Raw genomic sequence first — 25,375 nt, forward strand, 5'->3', positions numbered from 1 at the left:
TGTTACTAGATCTGTGCTCCTGCAAACTAAACACAGGCACATAAACCACTCGAGGACAGCACATTTAATTTCCTGATTGTTAATACCAGACAGGAATTACAATCAGCATCTTTTTTCATTGTCTTTAAAATGAGTTAAGCACTGCTTCGTGTCATTGGCTGTTTAACAAAAGAAGACACATACATCAAATGCAAACAGTTCTCTAGCCCAGAAAACCACCAGAAGTCAGACTCGGTAGCCTGTGTTTTTCTGAAGCAGAAAAGCATTCAACCCTTAACCAGCTGTCTCTGCGAGTACTTCCAGACACCTACTGCCTAGCTACCTAGACCCGGTGCCCTTCCACCAAAGGCCCAAGCTTTCTATTTCCCAGCACATCTGTAATGACCCAAACCCTCCCCATCCTTCAAGGTCCACCTCAAAAGTCACTTCCTTCAAGGTTATGTGGCAGCCTGGATGGGACTGGGGCTAGAGGGAGAATGGATACATGTATATGTATGCCTGAGTCCCTCCACTGTTCGTCTCAAACTATTGCAACATAGTTTGTTAATCGGCTGTACCACAACAAAAAAATTAAAAAGTCTTTTTAAAAAGTCACTTCCTTTAGGAAGGTTTTCTGATCCTAATCAGAAGGAAATCTCTAATAGCTGGTGTCTCTATATGGCAATTAAGTCCTGCCACGTTTTATCCCCCATCCCTTTCTCTAATTAAGTCCCTGGCCAGCAAAAACTATATTTGCACTTAGGTCTGTCTCGCTTCCCTGCAGCAGCTGCAGCTCCCGCGCCAACAGAGCAGGTGCGCTCCATCAGCATTTGTGATCCTAGAACCCAGACGCCCTCCGCAGCCCTGATTCCAGTCCGTCTCAATTAGGCCACAGAAATTCTTCCCAACCTTTACTAGGAAGTCAACACACTGTCTCCTTACTCCCAGAGTAAACAGTCTTGGAGTCATAAAGTATATCTCAGCTGCACAACAGGTCTATTTCCTTTGAGATTTCTTAGATGCAGTGAGGGAGCGGAGGGTGCTTTTATCATTCAAGCTGGAACCGAGCACTATCTACAGATGGGATACAAAAAGCTCAGACTCCAAGCTCACCAAAAAGAATGCTACAGGGACAAACCAACAGTCATCACCAACCCTGGGGTCTTGCCTCCCGCTACCTCCCCGAGAGGGCTCACCTTTGAGGCGGGAAAGTAGCAATTCAGCAACCACAAGCTTTCCTGCTTTCAGGCAGACCGCAAAGCAGCTCATCATTCAACACTCAGCCAAGGCTGTCATCGGCTGAGAACTAAACTACAGACACCGGATTCTTCAACAAAGGCCCCCTCACCAGCTGTCCACCGATTATGGTGTTTACACGATCGAAAGCAGCACAACAGGCCTAGTCTTATTCCAGAGGGTGCCTATCAAGGGAACTAGAATTACCGGCCTCTAGATTACCTTGAAGCCACTCAATTTAGTTTATTAAAATATAAGTGAGGATGATAATCCACCCCCGCTCTGGATAGTTACCAAGCTTGACACAAAAAAATACCACTAGTTCACTTCAAGTGTCGCATGTACCCAAGTCTCTCCCTCCCATCTTGAAATGTGTATCCTTCGCAAACGGAAGAATAACGCAAACGCGTCCCAAAGTCAACAAAGGCAAACCACCACCAAGTTCCCCGTGCCAAATCCAAATTATCCAGGCCTCGGCTCCAGACGTGGCAAGTCCTGCCATCTCGAGGGCCTCCAGGGAACGCTGGCTCCGGGGACGCGAATGGACAAACCCCGGTGGCCGGCGACCCAGGCCGAGGCCACCAGCCTAGGCCGGACCAGGACCAACCCCCATCAGCAGCTGGAGTCGGGGCTGCAGCCCGAGACGTGAGGGCGAAACCAAGCCAGTTCATCCCCTCCCGGCCCTCGTCAGCCCCGGCCAAGCCCTGACCCCCGCCCGCCCTGGCTCACCCCGCCCCGGTGGGCAGCGGCGCGCCCCGGGCCCGGCCGGGCCAGCTGCTCGCCGGACGCCCGCGGCCGCTCGGAGCTCACTAGCGGCGGCGCGCGGCCGGCCCGGGGCCGCTCGGCACCATTCTCCCCGCCGCGCCGGGGGCAGCGTCCGGCTCCGCGGGGCCGACGCGAGGACCAGAGGCCAGTCGGGCTCCCGCCGCCGCGACACGGTCTCGTCACCAGGTCCGGCTTCCGTGGTTTCCGGGTAGAAAAAAACGCCACGGCCAACGCCGCCTTGACCTCCGACACCTGGCGTCCGACGGCGGCGCGGCGGGGACAAGACTCCTCAGTCGCTGGAGGCGGAGGCCACGCTTCCTAGCGGGGTCACGTGGCGGGCTCGCACGTGAGTACGTGGGGTGCGTGCGTGCCAGCGTGGAGTGCGGGACGTTCTTTTGCGTGTTCTGTGTAAGAGTGGTGTGTAGTCAGAGTGATTGCGCCGAGTATGCATGAGTGGTGCATGTTTGTGGATCTCTGTGTGTCCCTGTGCTTTTTGTACAAGGTTTCAGGCAGTGCATATTTAGTGTTTGATGGGTGTGTGTGTAAAGTGTGTGCGTGTGTGTCTGTGTGTCTCTCTGCTCCGGGATTAATCACTGCTGATAAAAGTATCCCTTGCTGCAATCAAAATTATGAAATTTATTTGTAAAATGATTTTAAAGATTTTTGTAAAATAAATTGGCATTGTCCAGTAAACTTGAAGATATACATAATCTCCGGAGACTGTTACCCTGGAAAAACACTTGCACGTCTGCACAAATTGACCTAGTAATGTTTATAGCACCGCTATTTTTTTGGTTCGTTTTTTGTTTTGGTTGTTTTTGGACTATAATTGCTTTACAGTGTTGTGTTAGTTTCTGCTGCACAACAATGTGAATTAGGCAAATGTATGCATACATATCGGAGAAGGCAATGGCACCCCACTCCAGTACTCTTGCCTGGAAAATCCCATGGATGGAGGAGCCTGGTAGGCTGTAGTCCATGGGGTCGCTAAGAGTTGGACACGACTGAGCGACTTCCTTTTCACTTTTCACTTTCATGCATTGGAGAAGGAAATGGCAACCCACTCCAGTGTTCTTGCCTGGAGAATCCCAGGGGCGGGGGAGCCTGGTGGGTTTCCGTCGATGGGGTCGCACAGAGTCGGACACGACTGAAGCGACTTAATAGCAGTAGCAGCATGCATACATACATCCCTTCCCTCTTGAGTCTTCCTCCCACCCCACCCCCCCAGACCACTGTTTGTAATCACTAAGAATTAAGGGGAGGGGAAAAACAAATGCTCATACAGTCAAATGCAAGCCTGTAAACCTTAGGTATATTCATATATAATCAAATACAATACAAAAGAGCAGTGAAAAATAATTGAAAACTGCTGACACAGCAAAGAAGCTCAATCTCAGGGAGCAAGTCACACAATGATACATTGAAGCATAATTCCACTGTAAAAAAAATTTCCAAACATGCTAATATAATGGACATATTGTTTAGAGATGCATACATAATTGGTAGAACTCTGACAAAAATCAAGAGAAAAAGAGGCACAGGATTTCCCTGGTGGCGTAGTGGGTAAGAATCTGCCTGCCAATGCAGGGGACATGGGTTTGATCCCTGGTCTGGGAAGATTCCATATGCCACGAAGCAGCTAAGCCACAACTACGGAGGCTTTGCTCTAGAGCTTGGCCTCAACAACTGAAGCCTGCATGCTGCAACTGCTGAAGCCCATGCTCCACAACAAGAGAGACCAGCAAAATGAGAAGCCTGTGCACTGCAATGAAGAGTAACCCCCACTCACTGCAACTAGAGAAAGCTGGCACAAAGCAGCGAAGACCCAGAACAACCAAAAATAAAATTAAATAAAGCGTTAAACAATTAATCATTAAGAAAAAGATGCACAGTCTTCATGCTAAGTGTTAGAATGATGGACTCGGGCAAAAGCGCACAAGCCAATTCAAAGGTAATTGGAATGTTCCCTATCTTAAAAAGGGTCATGAGCACACAGCTATTTAACAAATTTAAGTTATTGTTTATATTTTATGCATAACTTAAAATTTTTATTTTGTATCCACTAGATAGCTAATAAAAATGGAAAACACTGTGATTCACCATTGAATTAGAAAGTCATTGATTATGAAGATGGTTTATCATGTGACAAAGGCAGCAGAAGCTGCTAAGTATCTTAAAGTAGGTCAAACCTAGGAGATGCCACTGTGAAGTCATTCAAGAGTCGTGAAACAGAATGACTGTACCCTGAAACACTTACCTTTGACAAAAGTATTAATAGCTGTCAGCTGGTTTTCAAAAGAAGCTGCTTAACTTCCAGTAGAAAATAATTAAACCAAAGATATTTTAATCCTCAAGATTATACCTTCAACCTTAAAGATGGTAAAGTCAATCAAATTACAAGTGGAGGCTTTGACAAGCATGACAATGCAAGCAATAAATAGCTACAAGTGGCCGTAGGTTCTTTAAATCAGTTGGTGAATGTGAACTAAACTTAAACCTGGATTGTGAAAGTGAACAGCAGTGTGGTAGGTCATTGTGTCAGGATAAATATATGCTGTTATAAATTAAAAATAAGTCATGTCAATTCTGTGCATCAAAGTCCAAAAAGAAATAAAAACATTTTAACTCCACTATTTTCATACACACTTATGTAATTCTTTTTCTGAAAAGCTGTTATTGAATCAATGAACATCTTACACTCGATGAAATATCAGAATCAATAAACACTGTTGCATAAGTGAAAGAACAGTAAACATTTCATAAAAGAAGAAATGTGAATTCCAACAGATACAAAAGGATGTCATTGGTGATAATGATGGGGGACTCACTGAGGATAAACAATTTGCTGGGAAGGAAGGTATACCTCGACAGCAGGAAGGAGAGCAGGAGACTCTGGTTGGAGGTGGGATTTGGAGTCTAGTCCTGGCTTTGCTGTTCACTGTGTGGATCCCCTTGAGTAGGTCACAAACACTCCGAACCTCAGACTCTTCATTCCTAAGGTGGAGAAAATAACATCCACTTACTCAAGTCGAAGACCATAAAGAAAACTGAGCACTGAAGAATTGATGTTTTTGAACTGTGGTGCTGGAGAAGACTCTTGAGAGTCCCTTGGACTAAAAGGAGATCAAACCAGTCAATCCTAAAGGAAACCAACCCTGAATATTCATTAGAAGGACTGATGCTGAAGCTGAAGCTCCAATACTTTGGCCACTTGATGCAAAGAGCCAACTCACTGGAAAAGACCCTGATGCTGGGAAAGATTGAGGGCAGGAGAAAAAAGGGGTGGCAGAGGATGAGATGGCTGGATGGCATCACAGACTCAATGGACATGAGTTTCAGCAAACTCTGGGAGATGGTGAAGGACAGGAAAGCCTGGCATGCTGCAGTCCATGGGGTCACAAAAGAGTCAGAAACAACTTAGCGACTGAACAACAACAACAAAAAATCCTCCAAATGTTGTGTAAACTGTAAAATGCTGTCAAAAGATATGTGCTGTGACAGTTAACCACGGTAAGACCACAACAAACTTTAACTGTTTTGTGAAAGTTCAGGCAGGGTCCCAACCCCTGGTCAACATACTGATGAAGCGTTGCTTTGTAAACCCTTGGGTTCAAGGAGCTTTAGAATGGTTTATGTCAGCTTCTCAGCATTATTTATTGATAATAATCAGACTGATAATTTACACCTGGGCTTCTTGAGGCCCCACAGGGGGCTCTGCCATTGAGGAATGTACCTATATGACCGGCAAGATCTTTAAAGGACTCTGCTTTGGGCTCCCTGTTCCAAAGTTTTCATGCACATGTTGATGGTTCCTGATCCAAGAGAAAAAGTGATTTCTGTCTTGGTTCTTATAAAAAATGGACAATAGGACCTGGTCTTTCCAGACCTTTTGCTATGGAATAGTCTTTGGCTATAATGCATGTCCTTACTTTAATACTGTTGCTATTTATTTTTTCCTGTAATAAACTGTAGCATTGCCCTATGAGTTTCCTGAGCAACTGAACCCTGTTAAGTGAAAGTGAAAGTCTCTCAGTCGTGTCCGACTCTTTGCGACCCCATGGACTATAGTCCATGGAATTCTCCAGGCCAGAACACTGGAGTGGGTAGCCTTTCCCTTCTCCAGGGGATCTTCCCTACCCAGGAATCAAACCCAGGTCTCCCACATTGCAGGCAGATTCTTTACCAGATGAGCCATAGGGAAGCCCAAGAACACTGGAGTGGGTAGCGTATCCCTTCTCCTTAATTGCCACCATTCATGCAGCTGGTGTCTGAAGTAGGACTTACTGAAAGCCTCCTCACTCTTAATGGCTAAGGCATTATTTAAAAAGAAAAAGGATAGGACTTCCCTGGTGATCAGGTGGTTAAGAACCCGCCTTGCAATGCAGGGGACTCGGATTCAATCCCTGGTCAGGGAACTAAGATCCCACATGCCAGTGGGCAGCTAAGCCACAACTAGAGAGACCGTTCACTGCGTGAGACAACAAAGATCCCGCATGCTGCAGCTGAGGCCAGATGCAGCCAAATAATAAATAATAACTTAAATAAACAAACACAGCTCCTAAAAAAGATAATTCCGATAAAGCAGATGAAAACGAACAAGCCATCCTTGGTTTGAAATAGCAGAGATTTTGAAATGAGATACTTATTAATAATAAAACTGTCAAGTGAAATCTGGAAATGAAAGAATCCAAACTCCAGGAGCTTAAATGGATCAGAAGGGAAATGCAAACCAATGTCAAGTCAGCTACAAATTCAGTCCCATGGTTGCTGCTTTGAGCACTAGCCAAATGAAAGCAAGCTCAGAATCTCCATGGGTTGAGTTCTGCCCTCTCTGGCTGGTGCTATAATTTTTGATGAATCAGCTCAGCCTGTGACACCCATGAAGATAATTAAAGTGGGGCAAGATGAGAGTGGAGGGCAGGAAGCCATGGAAATAAGGGATTATTCAGTAAAGGAATGGAGACATTTTGTAGATCATCACAGACATCGTCCTAATAAACATTTGTGGAAATGAGCCTCCGGAGACCTTTAGAATTGGGTCTCTGTCCCTGCTTTGAAGTCTGCTAGCCAGAGAGGGAGTATCTGGGCTACCCCCACCCCATCCTCTGTTGGCTAATATCTTTGTGAGGATGGGTCATGAGGAAGCCCCTAGATTAACGGAATGGATGAAGAAAAAGGTCCCTTCATACATATCCAGAGAAAGGTAACTTTATTGTCCCTCCCTTTATCCACACAAACTGAAGATGCCAAAACATAGCAGGTGCAGCCGGGATTGGGCTATGTAATAATTATGGAACCGAGTCACCCAGGCTGTGACCAAAACCATACTGGAAGGAATCCCGCCGGCATTGGCACCATCTAATACTTTACTATTGAGTCCACGGAGAATGTGAAAGTAGCAGCTTCAAAGCCTTTATCCCCGTGACCCCACGGGGAATTTTTTTTTAAGTTAGATGGCATAGCCACTTAGGAAAACAGATTGGCAATTCCTCAAAAAGTTAAGCATTGAGTTTGTATTTGACCCTGTAATTCCACTCCTAGAGACTCAACAGAATGGAAGACATGGCGAAACAAAAAGATGTACACAGATGTTCACAACAGCGATATCATAGCCCAAAAGTGGAAACAGCTCAAATGTTCACCAAATGATGAATGGATAAACAAAATGGGCAATATCCATGCAATGGAATATTCAGTTCAGTTCAGTCGCCCAGTCGTGTCCGACTCTTTGCTACTCCATGAACCACAGCATGTCAGGCCTCCCTGTCCATCACCAACTCCCAGAGTCCACCCAAACCCACGTCCATTGAGTCGGTGATGCCATCCAACCATCTCATCCTCTGTCGTCCCCTTCTCCTCCTGCCCTCAATCTTTCCCAGCTACAGGGTCTTTTCAAATGAGTCAGCTTTTTGCATCAGGTGGCCAAAGGACTGGAGTTTCAGCTTCAACATCAGTCCTTCCAATGAACACCCAGGACTGATCTCCTTTAGGGTGGACTGGTTGGATCTCCTTGCAGTCCAAGGGATTCTCAAGAGTCTTCTCCAACACCACAGTTCAAAAGCATCAATTCTTTGGCCCTCAGCTTTCTTTATAGTCCAACTCTCACATCCATACAAGACCACTGGAAAAACCATAGCCTCAACTAGACAGACCTTTGTTGACAAAGTAATGTCTCTGCTTTTGAATATGCTGTCTAGGTTGGTCATAACTTTCCTTCCAAGGAATAAGCGTCTTTCAATTTCATGGCTGCAATCACCATCTGCAGTGATTTTGGAGCCCCAAAAAATAAAGTCTGACACTGTTTCCACTGTTTCCCCATCTATTTCCCATGAAGTGATGGGACCAGATGCCATGATCTTAGTTTTCTGAATGTTGAGCTTTAAGCCAACTTTTTCACTCTCCTCTTTCACTTTCATCAAGAGGCTCTTTAGTTCTTCTTCACTCTCTGCCATAAGGGTGGTGTCATCTGCATATCTGAGGTGACTGATATTTCTCCCAGCAATCTTGATTCCAGCTTGTGCTTCCTCCAGCCCAGCGTTTCTCATGATGTATTCTGCATAGAAGTTAAATAAGCAGGGTGACAATATACAGCCTTGATGTACTCCTTGTCCTATTTGGAACCAGTCTGTTGTTCCATGTCCAGTTCTAACTGGTGCTTCCTGACCTGCGTAACAGGTTTCTCAAGAGGCAGGCCAGGTGGTCTGGTATTCCCATCTCTTTCAGAATTTTCCACAGTTTATTGTGATCCACACAGTCAAAGGCTTTGGCATAGTCAGTAAAGCAGAAATAGATATTTTCCTGGAACTCTCTTGCTTTTTCGATGACCCAGCAGATGTTGGCAATTTGATCTCTGGTTCCTCTCCCTTTTCTAAAACCAGCTTGAACATATGGAAGTTCACAGTTCACGTATTGCTGAAGCCTGGCTTGGAGAATTTTGAGCATCACTTTACTAGCGTGTGAGATGAGTGCAATTGTGCGGTAGTTTGAGCACTCTTTGGCATTGCCTTTCTTTGGGATTGGAATGAACACTGACCTTTTCCAGTCCTGTGGCCACTGCTGAGTTTTCCAAATTTGCTAGCATATTGAGTGCAGCACCTTCACAGGATCATCTTTCAGGATTTGAAATAGCTCAACTGGAATTCCATCACCTCCAATGGCTTTGTTCATAGTGATACTTCCTAAGGCCCACTTGACTTCACATACCAGAATGTCTGGCTCTGGGTGAGTGACCACACCATCATGATTATCTGGGTCGTGAAGATTTTTTTTGTACAGTTCTTCTGTGTATTCTTGCCACCTCTTCTTCATATCTTCTGCTTCTGTTAGGTCCATACCATTTCTGTCCTTTATTGGAATATTATTCACCCATAAAGGGGAAGGGAGTACTGCTACATGCTGTAATATAGATGAACCTTGGAAACATACTAAGTGAAAGAAGCCAGAAACAAAAGACCATGGATTATATGATTCCATTGATATGAAGTGTCCAGAATAAGCAAATCTATGGACACAGAAACTAGACTAAAGGCTGCCTAAGGTGGGAGGCAAATTGAAGGGTGATAACTAAAGGAGAGTTTCTTTGGGGACAATGAAAATGTTCAAAAATTTATTGTGGTCATGGTTGCACAAGTCTGTGAATATAATGGAAACCACTGAACTGTACATTTTAACTATATATTTGTGTGGTATATGAATTATCTCTCAATAAAGCTGCTTTCAAAACATTAAGACTTTACAAAAGAAAATCAAAACAAGGCAGGGAGTAACTTTCAAGGCTCTAATCCTGTGAAAATCTTTAGACAGTTAATGTTTAAATGAAAATAAAAAAGGAAGAAATTGACACAGTGCCATCAAAACCTTGATAGAAATATTACAGGAATCTGAGTTTCCCACAACTAGGTCTCCTCAAAGGCCCTAGGATATGAAATTCCAAGGATTAGAGAAATTTCTGAAAGAAAAGAATTCCAACGAGCCTAGGGCATCAAATTCCAAAATAAAAACTTTTAATATAAAGGCAGTAGTTCTTTGTCTCATAGTTGCTAATTTTCCTTAAGATCGAGATTATTTCGAATTTTAAAATAATTGACATTTCTTCGTTAAAAAAAAAATCAAGGCCATAATGGAGGAAGATTGGCATAAAGGCTAAGATGTGGACCGTAAGCTTTTTGATGTGGACCATTTTTTTAGTGAAAGTCTCTTAGTCATGTCCGACTCTTTTTGACCCCATGGACTATACAGTCCATGTAATTCTCCAGGCCAGAATACTGGAGTGGGCAGCCATTCCCTTCTCCAGGGGATTTTGCCAACTCAGGAACCGAACCCAGGTCTCCCACATTGCAGGCAGATTCTTTGCCAGCTGAGACACCAGGGAAGCCCCAGTGAGCCACTAGGGAAGCCCAAGACTTAAAAAAAATAAATCTTTATTGAATTTGTTACAATACTGCTTATGTTTTATGTTTTGGTTTTTTGGCTGTGAGGCAGGTAGGTTCTTAGCTCCCCGACCAGAGACTGAACCAGCACCCTCTGCATTGGAAGGCAAAGTCTTAACCACTGGATCAAGAGAGAAACCATAGCCTTGACTAGACAGACCTTTGTTGACAAAGTAATGTCTCTGCTTTTGAATATGCTGTCTAGGTTGGTCATAACTTTCCTTCCAAGGAGTAAGCGTCTTTAATTTCATGGTTGCAATCACCATCTGCAGTGATTTTGGAGCCCAGAAAAATAAAGTCAGTCACTGTTTCCACTGTCTCCCCATCTATTTGCCATGAAGTGATGGGACCGGATGCCATGATCTTAGTTTTCTGAATGTTGAGCTTTAAGCCAACTTTTTCACTCTCCTCTTTCACTTTCATCAAGAGGCTCTTTAGTTCTTCTTCACTCTCTGCCATAAGGGTGGTGTCATCTGCATATCTGAGGTGATTGATATTTCTCCCAGCAATCTTGATTCCAGCTTGTGCTTCCTCCAGCCCAGCGTTTCTCATGATGTACTCTGCATATAAGTTAAATAAGCAGGGTGATGATATACAGCCTTGACGTACTCCTTGTCCTATTTGGAACCAGTCTGTTGTTCCATGTCCAATTCTAACTGTTGCTTCTTGATCTGCATACAGAATTCTCAGGAGGCAGGTAAGGTGGTCTGGTATTTCCGTCTCTTTAAGAATTTTCCACAGTTTGTTATCATCCACACAAAGGCTTGGTGTAGTCAGTAAAGCAGGAGTAGACATTTTCTGGAACTCTCTTGTTTTTTCCATGATCCAGTGGATGCTGGCAATTTGATCTCTGGTTCCTCTGCCTTTTCTAAATCCAACTTGAACATCTGAAAGTTCACGGTTCACGTACTGTTGAAGCCTGGCTTGGAGAATTTTGAGCATTACTTTGCTAGTGTGTGAGATTGAATGCCGTTATATGGTAGTTCGAACATCCTTTGGCATTGCCTTTCTTTGGGATTGGAATGAAAACTGACCTTTTCCAGTCTTGTGGCCATTGCTGAGTTTTTCAAATTTGCTGGCATACTGAGTGCAGCACTTTCACAGCATCATCTTTTAGGATTTGAAATAGGTCAACTGGAGTTCCATCACCTCCACAGTAGTGATGCTTTCTAAGACCCACTTGACTTAGCATTCCAGGATGTTTTCCTCTAGGTGAGTGATCACACCATCGTGATTATCTGGGTTGTGAAGCTCTTTTTTGTATAGTTCTGTGTTTTGTTGCCACCTCTTCTGAGTATCTTCTGCTTCTGTTAGATCCATAACATTATGTCCTTTATTGAGCCCATCTTTGCATGAAATGTTCCCTTGGCATCTCTAATTTTCTTGAAGAGATGTCTAGTCTTTCCCATTCTATTGTTTTCCTCTATTTCTTTGCATCGCTCACTGAAGAAGTCTTTCTTATCTCTCCTTGCTTTTCTTTGGAGCTCTGCATTCAAATGGGTATATCTTTCCTTTTCTCCTTTACCTTTAGCTTCTCTTCTTTTCTCAGCTATTTGTAAGGCCTCCTCAGACAACCATTTTGCTTTTTTGCATTTCTTTTTCTTGGGGATGGTCTTGATCACTGCCTCCTGTACAACATCATGAACCTTGGTCCATAGTTCTTCAGGCACTCTATCTATCAGATCTAATCCTTTGAATCTGTTTGTCACTTCCATTGTATCATCATAAGGGATTTGATTCAGGTCATACCTGAATGGTCTAGTGGTTTTCCTACTTTTTTCAATTTAAGTCTGAATTTTTAAAGTCTGATATGTACATAGAATGGAATTTAATCTTAAAAAGGGAAGAAATTCTGATACTTGCAACAGCAAGGATTAGCCTTGAAAACATTATGATCAATGAAATAAGTCAGAAACAAAAGAATATATATAGTATGATTTCCCTTACACGAAGGAGCTAGAATAGGCAAATTGATTAGCAAAGTGGAATAGAGGTTACTGGGAACTGTAGGGGGTGGGGAGTGAGGAGTTATTGTTTAATGGGTACCAAGTTTCTGCCTGGGATGATGAATAAATTCTAGAAATGTATAGTGGCACATCTGTGAATGTACTTTAATGACACTGAATTGTACACTTGAAAATGGTCAATTTTATGTTACATACAGTCCACCAATTTTTTTTTTTTTTAGTGAACTTCTAGGCATGGTCTATGTCCTCACAGTGGACAAAGTGGTGGGAGGTCTGACCGTGCACCTGTCTGGACCAGGACCAACGTGGCTGCCCCTTCAGGTTCCTGTTTCCTTTATGTACGTAAGTATAGATGATCTACGCTGGGACATTTCTCTCATGGCCAACCGAGGACACATGGGCCTTGTTGAGAGATTACTCTTGCTGGGAACCAATATCTGTCAAAGTACGTGACCCAAGAAAAGAAATTTGGTTACATTCTCAAGATGTTTTGAACCTGAAACAAGAGACAAAGCCTTAAACCTATATTCCCATGAGAAATAATAGACAGTACATGAGAAAAGCTACATTTTGTTGGGAGGGGTGAAAAAAATCAGTGATAGATTACTTATGGTTTAATCAGTCAAAAGAAATACCCTCAAAAGTATAGATTGTTACTGATCAGGGAGGAAAAGAAATGTCAAGTATTAAAAAAGTGTCTGTGCTGGTGGTACTGGATGGAGCAGCTGTCTGTTTAAATGAATACCAACCCTCAAATGACTGCAAACATTGGGAATATGTGTGCACATCTAGATTCTCTACATGAACAGGTCCTGTTCCCAGGTGTTCTGTGCACATAGGGTGACAGCCTTTGGCTGTGATACTGTTCCTTACATTAATGGCGTTGCTATCTTGTACCCTTTGCCTGAGATAAACTCTAGATTTGTAAGCACTGCCTTATTGAGTCCTGTCATTTGTGTGTCTTTAGCAATTCAAACCTGTTTACCACCATTGGGGTAGTTTTCCTGCATTAAAAATCAGTCTCCTGATGGGGGCGCTGACAAGGACACAGCCCCTCTTTGGTACTCCTGCCCCTAAAACACAAACCCTGTTGTTCAGTCAGTTGTATCTGACTCTTTGAGACCCCATGGACTGCAGCACGCCAGGCTTCGCTGTCCTTCACTATTTCATGGAGTTTGCTCAAACTCATGTCCATTGAATCAATGATGCCATTCAACCATCTCATCCTCTGTCGCCCCCTTCTCCTCCTGCCCTCAATCTTTCCCAGCATCAGGGTCTTTTCCAGTGAGTCGGCTCTTCACATCAGGTGGCCAAAGTATTGGAGCTTCAGCTTCAGCATCAGTCCTTCCAGTGAAAACTCAAATCTAGTCACCATGAAATGACCAAACAAATCCCGGATGAGCGACGTTCTCTAAACATTGAGCCCACCCTCTACAAACATATACCAATGTCATGAAAAACAAAAATCCTCATGTACACATTAAACATCCTACAGTTTTGTAAACTATATCAATAAAGCTGAAAAAACACACCCAAACAAAATAAGGCTGGCAATTATTTAAAGAAGACTAAAAAGACATGACCAATAAATGTGGTAATTAATCCTGCACATGAAGCTGGATTTTATTTTTAAAAAATCTATTAAAGACACTATTTGGAGAATTTGGTCTGTTTATTGCCTCAAAGTTAAATTTTCATTGTTATGTAAAACACTGTCCTTATTCTTAGGAGATATATATCTAATTTATTTAGGGATATAAAATTATGGTATCTGCACCTAACAAGTACTGCAGCCAGAGTGGGAGCGGCAGGGGAGAAAGAAAAAGAGGGAGGACAAGAGAGAAAAAGCAAATGTGGCAAAATGTTAAGGATTAGATCAAGGAGAAGGGAATGTAGGTTGTTCATTATTCTTCCAATATTTCTGTAGATTTGACATTTTTCCAAATTAAAAATTTAGGAGGAAAAACTAACAATCACTGCACTACATTAGACCAGTGGTCGACAAACTTCTGCAAAAAATATTTTAGGTTTTACAGGCCACAGGAACTCTATTCTAACTATTCATCTCTGGCCATGTAGTATGAAAGCAACAGAATGAATGGGAGTGGCAGTGTTCTAATAAAACTTTATTTACAAAAGCAGGGGGTGGACCAAATTTGGCTGCTAGCCACACTTTTTGATGTCTAATTTTGGCTGTGAGCAACTCAAGGCTGCAGCCCAGGGTCGACTGGAAATTCATGGCTGGAATTGATAAAATTCTCTTAAAACATGAATCAAATACTGTAGCTTGAAATGCTATAGTCCTAATTGCCTAATAACAAAAACAGCCACACCCCACTTCAAACCTCTCCTTTCTCATCTTTTCTCTAATAAAAACTCTTCAAATTTCATTATCTTCCTGAAGCCCCAAAACTCTTTACCAACCTCTCTCTTCTCAGTTCTCTGAGATCTTGGGGAGAGTTGATATAAAATGGTGTTTTGAAGTGGAGACTCTGTGGGAATGTAAAATGGTACAACTGCTATGAAAAATAGTATGGTGGCTCCCCAAAATTAACGAGATCAGCCATATGATCCAGCACTTCCAGGAATATATCCAACAGAACAGAATCAGGATGAATGGAAGTCTGAACTCTGTGTTCATTGCAACACTAGTCACAGTTGCTGAGAGGTGGGAAAAAAACCTAAATGTCCAAGAGATGACTGGATAAAGAAAATATGTGTACATACGATGGAATGCTACTCAGCCTTTAAAAAAAAAAACAAGGAAATTCTGAGACTTTCCTGCTGGTCCAATGGTTAAGACTCTGTACTTCCACTGCAAGGGACTTAAGTTTAATCCCTGGTTGGGGAACTAAAGATCCTGCATGCTGAGCAGCCTGGCCAAAATATTAAAAAATAATTAAGAAAATTCTGTGCAAGTTATTATATATAAGATGGATTAACAACAAGGTCCTACTCTATAGTACAGGGAACTGTATTCAACAACTTGTGATAAACCACAATGGAAAAGAATATGAAAAAGAATGTGTATATATATGTCTAACTGAATCACTTTGCTGTACAGTAGACATCATCACAGCATTATAAACCAACTATACTTCAATAAAATAAAGATTTTTTTAAAAAGGAAATAAAATTTTTATTGCAGAATTCTGCAATATGGAACATGGATGGACCTTAGGGACATTAGGCTAAGTGAAATATGCCAGACACAGAAAGACATGTACTGCCTAATTCCATCTCCAGGAGGTATCTTTCACAAAATCAAAGATAGAAAATGGCAGTTACCAGAGGCTGGGGAAATGGGAGATGGGGTTATTCATCAGTAGGTGTAAAGTTTCAGTTAAACAAGATGAATAAGCTCTAGAGATCTGCTGTGCAACATTGTTCCTAGAGTCAACAATCCTGTATAAAATTTAACCCAAAATTAAATACACAAAAAATTTAGAGGATAGATCTCATATTAAGAGAACAGATCTCATTTTAAGTGTTCTTACCCTTGTAGCTCAGTTGGTAAAAAATCCGCCTGCAGTGCAGGAGACCTGGGTTCGATCCCTGGGTTGGGAAGATCCCCTGGAGAAGGAAATGGTAACCCACTCCAGTATACTTGCCTGGAAAATCTCATGGACAGAGGAGGCTGGTGGGCTGCAGTCCATGGGATTGCAAAGAGTCGGGCACAACTGAACGACTAACACTTTACTAACACAAAGTAAAAATAGAACAAGAAGAGTGGGACTCCGGAGCTAGACAGCCCGGGTTTGAATCCTGGTTCCCCGCTTCAGCTCTGTGATCTTGGGCAAGACACTCACATCTTGGTGCATCAGCCTCATTTCTGTGCCTTGGAATAACAGTAATACTTCCCTGCAGGTTCCCTGAGAAGGTTCAATGTATGTTGTTATGTGAAGCACTTAGCACAATGCCTAGCGTGTATTATGCACTAATTAAATCTACCTATTATTATTCCTGTTAGTCCAGGTTTATTAGGGCTTCCCTAGTGGCTCAATGGTAAAGAATCCACCTGCCCATGCAGGAGACACGGGTTCGATCCTTGGTCCAGGAAGATCCCACACACTGCGGAGCAAACTAAGCCCATGCACCACAACTATGGAGCCTGTGCTCTAGAGCCCAGGAGCCGCAACTACTGAAACCTGCGCGCAGTAGAGCCCGTGCTCCACAAGAGAAGCCACCACAGTGAGAAGCCAGCGCACCGCAACCAGAGAAAAGCCCTCACAGCAATGAAGATTCAGCACAGCCCAAAACAAAGGAAATGGTTAGACTAGGTTTATTACATTCAAGAGGTAATACATTTTAAATGCTTGCTTAGCACAGGACCTTGTACATAGGGGCTGAATACACTTGAGATACTACAATTATTCCACAGGGCAGTTAAGCCCGGATGTGGTCCCTGTCACTTCCGTTATATCTTACGGTCAAGCAAGTCTTGAGCTATTTGACTTTTCATATTTTTAGAGCTTCCTATTTTTACTGGATTGTAAGGAAGCTGAAGTCAAAGTCCAGGCCATGTACCTTTCACAGTCCCTCCAGCACCATTCTTCATATGTAGTCTGGGCTCCACATATATTTAGGGCAGAAAATTAGTATATTTTAAAGAAAGATGCTTCTGCAGACCACCTTGTCCAACCCCTCACTAATCAGTTCACCCAAACACCCACAAAGGGCTCATTTCAGAATGAGTCACTCTTATTTTGGGGAGGAGAAAGTTTGCATTTGAAATAGTGACCATGTCCATCCGCCCCTCTCACTTTCCAAATCAGGAGAAAAATGACCAAATGCAACCCACCTCTCCACCGCCCAGAGCAGATGCCACTAGAATTTCAGCTTAATTCTGACGACAGACTCGTCCTGGTGCTTAGAGAGGCCTCCACATTTAAGAATGCTTACCAGTCTTCTGGCTGCTACCTCAAATCCAAGAAACTAGCTTTCTTTCAGCTTCATTGACTTTTTACTAAGGGAGCAAGCAATTTTCTTCTGGCAGGGAAACCATTCGACAGGTGCATACTCCTGTGGAGGAAATTTAAGCCAGACACCTACCCCTGCAGACAACTCATTATTCTTTTAAAGCAGGGCAGGCCAGCCAAGAGCTTGATTCCACCCCTAGAGGTGGCATTCTGTATTGGCAACCACGGAGAGGTTGCCTGGGAAACGCTGCTCAGAGACAGCTGTGTCACTTTTAAAACAAACTTCTCCCTTTAAGAGCTAATGTGTGCTAGTCAATTCTGTCATGCAGTAGTTTGAAGCTTTTGTTTTTATACTCTGAAAATATTTTTTTTTTCTGTTTTCTGATGATAAAACTACCATGCCATTGTATAAAGTTAAGAAGACTAAGGAAATATCAAAAAGGAAAATTAAAACCATCTATAACCCTCAAACCCAATGGTAATTACTGATGATTATATATATATATATATACACACACACATTTTTTTTTTTCTCTAGCACTGCTTGGAATTTTAAAACAGATTTGGAACTATGCTTAATGCTATATGAGGATAGCTTTCTGCATAATTATTCTTTAATTGAAACATCCCCCTCTACACAATACTGAATTTTTAAACTTCTATACTTAATGTTTTTATATAATTTTTTTTATTACTTTCTTGGGCTTCCCCGATGGCTCAGAGGATAAAGAATCCATTTGCAGAACTCAAACTGGGGCTCTGTAACCACCTCAGACGGGTGGGATGAGGAAGGTAGGGGGAGGGAGGTTCAAAAGGAAGCGGACATAAGCATACCTATGGCTGATGCATGTTGATCTTTGACAGAAACCAACACAATATTGTAAAGCAATTATCCTTCAATTTAAAAAATAAATTAAAAAAAAAGAATCTGCTTGCAATGCAGAAGACACAGGAGACTCGGGTTCAATCCATGGGTGGGGAAGATCCTCTGGAGGAGGAAATGACAGCTCACTCCAGAACTCCAAATGTTCTCACCTGAAAAATCCCATGGACAGAGGAGCCTGATTGGCTACAGTTCACAGGGTCGCAGAGTTGGACAAGATTGAGCGACTAAGCACAAGCACATTATTTTCTTAGCATTGCTAATTATAGAAATAGGGTTACTGTGCCATTAAAGTATAAAGATTTTTAAGGCTCTTGACACACAGCCCTGACTTGCTGTCTGGAAATCTTATAATCTTTCATCAGTGAGGCACAATTCTCTATACACTCATAAAGTGCTATATTTGCCATAAGATGTTCACCTTTGCCAATGTGACAAAAAAAATTGTTATTGAATTATTTTCTATTTCTTTGGTTACTAATGAGGTTGAGTATTTTTCATCTGGTGTCCATTTAAAAAAGACTTATGATCACTTTTTAACAAACTTTTATATATAATTGGCCGAGTGGTGAATGCCGTCGATCTGTTTCTGATCTCTCAAAGCACATATCTTCATATTCAAAACTATGTAAGCAGGTGAAATGCAAAGAAAATCTAACATGTGACGCTTTCTTAGTCACAAGAAATCATGAACACTTCAGGGAAAACAAAGAACATTCCCAGATAAATCATTGTTCATTTTTGTCTATATGGTGAATTATTCATGTCCTTTCGGAGAAGGCAATGGCACCCCACTCCAGTGTTCTTGCCTAGAGAATCCCAGGGACGGGGGAGCCTGGTGGGCTGCCGTCTATGGGGTCGCACAGAGTCGGACATGACTGAAGCGACTTACCTTACCTTACCTTTGTAGTATTTTTAAATGTTCAAAGTTTTACAGTTCCTTATTTGAAAAGTACTTAATTTTTTTTTTCATATTTGCATTGATTTGTCTTTTCTCCCAGCTTTATGGTGCATGCTCAGTTTCATCTGACTCTCTGCAGCCCACCAGGCTCCTCTGTCCATGGAATTCTCCAGGCAAGAATACTGGAGTGGGTGGCCATTTCCTTCTCCAGGGGATCTTCTCAGTCCAGGGATTGAACCCACACCTCTTGCATTGGTAGGTGGCTTCCATACCACTGTACCAACTGGGAAGCCCAACTTTATGGTGATATTAATTGACATCTCATTGTGTAAGCTGTACAACGTTTTGACTTTGTACAACATAAACGCTGTGGAATGATTACCACAATATACTTAACACATTCATCACTTTACATAATGACTTTTCTCTTTTGGTGAGAAATTTAACATCTACTGTCTCACCAACTTTACAAAGTACTTACAAAAAATTTTTAAGTATTTAAAAAATATTTTCTTAAAACGTTTACTTATTTGGCTGCACCAGATCTTAAGTCACAGCACAGTGCGTGGGGTCTTCAATCTTCATTGCGGCATGCAGGATCTTTAGGTGCAGCATGCAAACTCTTAGTTGCGGCGTGTGGGATCTAGTTCCTGGACCAGGGACTGAACCCAGGTCCCCTGCTTTGGGAGCAAAGGACTCACCAGCTGGGAAGACCTTCTTGTTCTTGCTTTTAATTAATTTAATGTCTATTTCATGTTTAAGTGTGATAATGACTACTGTGGTTTAAAAGGGAAACCTTTATAACATGAGAATATTAATACTGTCTATTTTCCTAAGATGAAGAACCAAAAATTAACCTATTGGGAAGAGGAATGGATTAAGAAACTATATTGATAAGGACTTCTGTTCCAATCACATTTATAGTACATAAAATGCCAGTACTTTCTGGTTGAGAAAACAGAAACCCTGGCTATGATATTGATGCTGACTTAAAGAGAAACTATAAGGCAAGAGTCCAAAGAATTCAACCAATACGAGACATATTAAAAAAACCAATTAAACAATTTATACACAGGTAAGAAGTCAAAAGAAGACGGCTTTTTTGGGGAGGCTGATATGCACATTTTATTTAATAAACATAATGTACAATGGCTAAAAGAATGGTATATTCCCAGGAGAAGTAAGAGTGTGTATGTATACCTGGATTAGCACCTAGAAAGTACATAGAAAAGAAAGAAAAGGGGAAGCTCTCTACGAAGACCATCTGGGCCCAGGTTTCTATGAGCACATTCTCCAGACACTTGATGGTAATACTCCAAGTGAGCTTGGCGATCCGCTGACTCGGTTGACTGCTTCATGTCTTCAGTGCTTTAGGACAATAGGTGTATCAACGTGATGCATTTTAGACGTTAATTTAAGTAAGGGGTAACGAGTTTTATACCCACCCTAGTTTTATTCCAAAACTACTGCACTACGCATCTGTGGTACACCAGGAGGAAGATACTGGAAACGCAAAGGAAGCTTTCTTAACTGCTTGTGTGATGTGATCTTGTGCAAAAATGGTGTCTGGGAATTACAATTTCCCAGGTACTCCGAGAGTCTGTAGACATCACTGATTGAAAGGAGAATCACGATGGTGTATTTAGTTGTGAAAGGCTCCACCAGGATTAGACAAGGCTCCACAGTGCCAGGGGCTGGAGAGCTTTACCGAATGAGCTCTGAGTTCACATTTCACTGTACATTTGGTGCCATTTTCTTTGGTTGCGTCATATTAGCCATCAGGAGGAAAACGCCTTTGCTTACAAAACAGATCAGCAGTCCCTAACTGGGGGCAATTCTGCCCCCCATTTGGCAATGTCTGGAGATGATTTTTCACAACTGGGGGGCTGCTACTGGTGTCTAATGAGTGCAGAGGCCAGGGACATCACTAAATACTCCACAATACATGAGCTGGCACCCAAATAAAAATGTCCTCAGGCTCCAAATAGTACTGACATTGAGAAATCCTGAAAGAGGCTTATGTGACATGTGACTGCGCTGTCCATAAAGTCACAAGTACACTATGGAAGCAGAGACGCCCCCTCCCTTGCCTCTGCACTTTAAAGCTCAGAGAGATGTTCCATCAGCTCTCGCCTGCAGAGACCTGTTAATTCCTGGCTTCTGACTCAGCCCCAGGGCAACCGCCCTGACCAAGAGCTCGGGGAACATCTGCTGAATGGAAGGAGGTCAGAGGTGCTGGAAGCATGGTTCAGTCTCCAGTCTGTACTGAATAGTAACTTCACATGACTGAAAACGTGATTCAATGGTGTCATGTTCTCTGACTGAACAGGACCTCAAAGTTAGGGCTTACACATTGTTAAAGGTGGAGCCAACATATTAGGGAGAGTATGTCTAAGTATTTCTGCATTCATTTTAGTGGGGCAAACCAAATAAAACGGTGTTAAAAGGCAAATATTCAATATACTTCATTTCAAACCAAAAAAAAAAAAGAAACGGAATTAACACATGAAATGCCATGCACAACGGACACCATTCCTTTTTTTTTTTTTTACATATTTACAATTTTACATATTTACTTAGCAATATATCTATCTTTACAATTATAAAATTATGTCAAACTGTAGAACAGTGGTACCACATACATTTTTTGTAGCATTCGTTTTCTCCTTTAAAAGGCAATTATTTAATCAAATCCAAAAACACAGTGAATGCCACAGAGGAAGCGCATAGGAAAACCATGGAGAAAAAATAGATTTATAGACAAACTTTTCACACAGGCCTTAAATGAATCTATTTCAGTGACTCAATAAATAGTACTTTATTATTTACTAAGCCTCCCCTGACAGGAAAACAAAACAAAACGAACAAAACAATCCCCACAAACTGTACCTTTAAAAATGCTGATACTTCTAAGCAATTAAGTTATACTCTAGACCCCAATCAGTGGACTGTAGGAAGGGCTGGCTACAATTCAGGCTCAAATAAATACTATCCATGTTAAGTTTTCATCATCCTGCATAAACTTGAGGTTGCAACGGTGGAGGAAGTTTATCATTTTCAACATTTTCAGAGTCAATAGCTGCTACAGACTGATTTGGGGGTCTAATTTCAAGTGGGTATTTCTCAACAATGTCTTGAACCTCTTTTGCGATTCCATCCGTCCAATCTATGAGGTCTTTCTCAAGTTTCTTGGCTTCATTCATAATCCTTTCCTGTCGTTCATTCAACTGAGACAGGAGGTCCAAATTCTTATACATCTGCTTCACACCTAAGCACGCATCAGGAGACCAATTCTCAGATTCCTGCTTCCTGGGAGAAGTCTGGCCAGACATGTATCGATCAAAATCTTCCTGACTTAAATTCAAAGACTGAGCATCTAATTTCTCAATGAAAGCCACGGCACAGCACTATAAAAAGAAGAGAATGTCATTTTTATAGTTATATAGGAGAGCTACAAACATTCAAAGAGAAGGTAAAAAAATCCTTTTATTACAAAGAATTTAAACAAATCAAAACTTGACAAGATAATCTCATGAACCTCCATGGACTTCAGCTTCAGAAATTACCATGGCCATTCATGTTGTTTCCTTTATACTCCCATCTGCAATAATGCATTTCTTCCTTTAAAAAAAATTAAATCTAACTGCCAAGTTATTGAGCCAGAAACCCAGTCCTCTCCTTGGGTGGTCCGAAGGTCCTAGGGTCTTGTACAGAATGAAATACCTGAAGAGGCACCTTTAGTATTCATTCCACAATGCTTATCACAGAGCTTCCCGTGTGTTTCCTTGCAGTCAGGGGTGCTCTGCTTCCCTGCCACGCTGTGCGGCAGAGGAATCACGGTGTGGCCTGGAGCTCCAGGGCCACGCCCCACGAGGCCCTTCCCTGCGGAGGCCTTCCCAGCTCTGCAGACCCACTCAGCGCACGGCCTGCCACTGAGCATGTCCGCAGGTACTTGTGTGCCCACAGACCACTGGTCCTCAAGATACTTTAATGTCAAACAGTTAAAAGAATGCACTTAGACACCAGAGAACCTGAGTGAAATGTCACCTCTGTCAACTGACAGCCCAGAGCTGTGTGACCCTAGAAAAGTTACCTAAGCCCTCTGTGGTTCCCACATTTGTAAAATGAGGGAAATACCACCCAGATTTATTGTGAGAATTAAACAATGTAACACATGTCTCACAGGTCTGTAGTAAGCAATGAATAAATGGTAGCAATTATTAGCATAGAAATGCTGGGGGAAATGCTGAGTGACACAGACATCTTAGTTATACTCTCTTAACTAATTTTTTCTAGAAGGAGCACATACCATTTTCATACTTTTTTTTAAATAAAGTATTTTCATGAGAAAAACATGAAAAACATAACAGGAGAAAATAGACAGCTCTCAGAATTTATTTTGAGAAACTCGTTCGCAGGATCTTACCTTATTATTCATAAAAAAGTGAATCTTCTTAAAGAATATTTAGCAAATCTATTTCAACAGCCTCATCTGCCAAGAAGGTGCCTGTCTGACCTTACCCACCGGCTTACGCTATGTGTGTAGAAGCAGCGCAGCCTATTTTCTGGAAAGAACAGGCCTCTAAGATGATTCTGACACTCCTGGCCTAGGCGAGTAGATACACAGTACTGCCACTAATGGAAACAGTACATAATGGAAAAGAAAGAAACATTTGATGGGAAGGTAGCTTCAGTTCTGAACAGATTAAATCTGAAGCATAATAAATTAGCTGGGAAGCTCAGAGTGAGGTCAAAACAGGTGACCTGCAGGTCATCACTATACAGGTGACCAGCAGCGCTAGGACCAGAGACGGTTTAGGGAGAGAGATGCACGGAGGACAGAGCCCCCAGGGAGTGACACATTCAAGGAGACAAGGAGGACACCAGGCCCACAAAGAGCCCAGGGAGATGGAGTGGAATCATGACTGCTGAGGCACACGAGACGTTCCAGAAGGAAGGAGTCACCGGGAGTGTTAAAGGAGTGAAGCAAAGCAGAGTTCCTAAGGCATGTGGCAACTGGCCAATTTTTTGCTTTTGCCACAGTGGTTTCACTGGGGCCGTGACTCTGAGTCTGGCAAGAAGAGGATGAAGAAAAAAGGTGTGCACACAGCTAAGGCTGTGGGTCAGGGGGCCAGGAAGAGCTACAGAGTGCAGGAGATTCAAGGATCCGTCTTTTTAGACAATTTACCAGAAATGCTTCCTTATGTAACCTGGCCTCCCCTCCCTACCTATTACCCTGAACAGCTTCCAGCACAGGAAACAAAGAACATAAGGTGTCTTGAGGCTCAAACTCATGAATGAGACAATAAATCCAGTCTAACGCAAACAAGGAGAAGTACAGCGGTCAGTAAAAGGAAGTATGTGGCCTCAGGCCTTAGATGTGCGCACCCCACAACTGTCCCGCCTAGTGTTATTATTACTGTAAAAAAACAAAAGCTGAAAATTGCTGCACATCCTCTATGCATCAGCATCTCAGTATTCAGTTTTAAGAGGGAATTTGTAGAAATGAAACAAAAAATAAACATTAAGTCTTTTAATAAAGGAATCAGCCCAAGATCTCATTTATTCATGGTTGAAACAACCAAGTAAATGAGCGGCTCTTACAGCTGCGACTCCTGGGAGCGACAGCCAACAGCAGCAAAGACACTCAACGTGGCCATCGTGTGTCCTGAGGGGAACCACAATGGCTAAGTCCTAGGAGGTGTATGTGTGCCTGGCCTGGTCACATGTGCTCTGTGGTACCAAGCAAACATCCTCAGCTATGTTGACCCCTCAACTCCAGAGCACAAACATGTCATAGGCCTGTGAGAGCCCTCTGGGTTCTTCTCCACAACACCAGCAAGTCAAGTCCTTACCAGATTGGTGAAATAGTAGCCATCCTCGCCCGTCATCAGTCGGCTTGGGTTGCAGAAGCGGGTGATGTACTGGATGTTGGACTGAAGGCGTGGGGGGTTGCCCTTCAAGACAATGTAGATGAGTGTGGGTAAGAAGTCATCGGCTGAAGCCGGCTCATTCTTGGTGATCTTGATGGCATTGAAGATGTGCTTGCTGCACTTGGTGATGCAGGCCAACTTATCCCGGGGCACACGCTTCGAATCCATCTCAATGATATCTACAAAGGAGAAGAGATGCTGCTTCCAGTGAGGAGACGGTTACATCAAAGAGGCGTCGGGATCATCGTATTTCATCTCTTAAGTTACAGAGGTGCACTAACCCGTTCTCCACTAGTTAACTTAGCGTATGAGAAAGCCTGCAACAACAGTAGACACTAGCTCACACTTGGGCACACGTGCCCA

The 25,375-nt window shown here is 42.6% G+C and overlaps 2 protein-coding genes and 1 long non-coding RNA gene across 29 annotated transcripts in view; 1 reads left to right on the forward strand and 2 right to left on the reverse strand.

Annotated features, from left to right (window-relative positions):
• TMEM248 (transmembrane protein 248) overlaps nucleotides 1–17,512 on the reverse strand; it is a 42,366-nt gene extending 24,854 nt beyond the window's left edge. Inside the window, exons 1-2 of one of the 5 annotated variants that reach the window (XM_086374723.1) lie at nucleotides 17,429–17,512; nucleotides 4,844–4,974 (exon numbers count right to left, since the gene is read on the reverse strand). The gene's annotated coding sequence lies outside the window, so the exon portion shown is untranslated. Of the gene's footprint in view, nucleotides 1–1,175; nucleotides 1,741–1,944; nucleotides 2,187–4,843; nucleotides 4,975–17,177 lie in introns of those variants that run through there. The other 4 variants (XM_086374721.1, XM_086374722.1, XM_086374720.1 and 1 more) reach the window with 4 other exon arrangements.
• Nucleotides 2,190–13,918, forward strand: LOC147345041 (uncharacterized). Of its 2 annotated transcripts, none has more exons than XR_015154511.1 (3): nucleotides 2,190–2,326; nucleotides 12,598–12,718; nucleotides 13,644–13,918. It is a non-coding gene; the product is annotated as an uncharacterized LOC147345041 (long non-coding RNA). The 2 variants fall into 2 exon arrangements; XR_015154510.1 differs by having other exon boundaries at nucleotides 12,598–12,714.
• Nucleotides 17,513–20,177: 2,665 nt separating the features above from the next.
• RABGEF1 (RAB guanine nucleotide exchange factor 1) overlaps nucleotides 20,178–25,375 on the reverse strand; it is a 50,488-nt gene continuing 45,290 nt past the window's right edge. For all 22 annotated transcript variants that reach the window (XM_086374710.1, XM_086374702.1, XM_086374716.1 and 19 more), the window contains 2 exons: nucleotides 24,935–25,191; nucleotides 20,178–22,486 (listed from right to left, as the gene is read on the reverse strand). In XM_086374710.1, coding sequence (XP_086230836.1) covers nucleotides 22,088–22,486; nucleotides 24,935–25,191 — 656 coding nt within the window. In that variant the 3' untranslated portion in view covers nucleotides 20,178–22,087. The remainder of the gene's footprint in view (nucleotides 22,487–24,934; nucleotides 25,192–25,375) is intronic.

Source organism: Bos grunniens, chromosome 25 (genome assembly GCF_055505025.1).
Source record: "Bos grunniens cultivar Pamir isolate PY7600 chromosome 25, Bosgru_T2T1.0, whole genome shotgun sequence".
In the NCBI taxonomy this organism is placed as follows: Eukaryota; Metazoa; Chordata; class Mammalia; order Artiodactyla; family Bovidae; genus Bos; species Bos grunniens.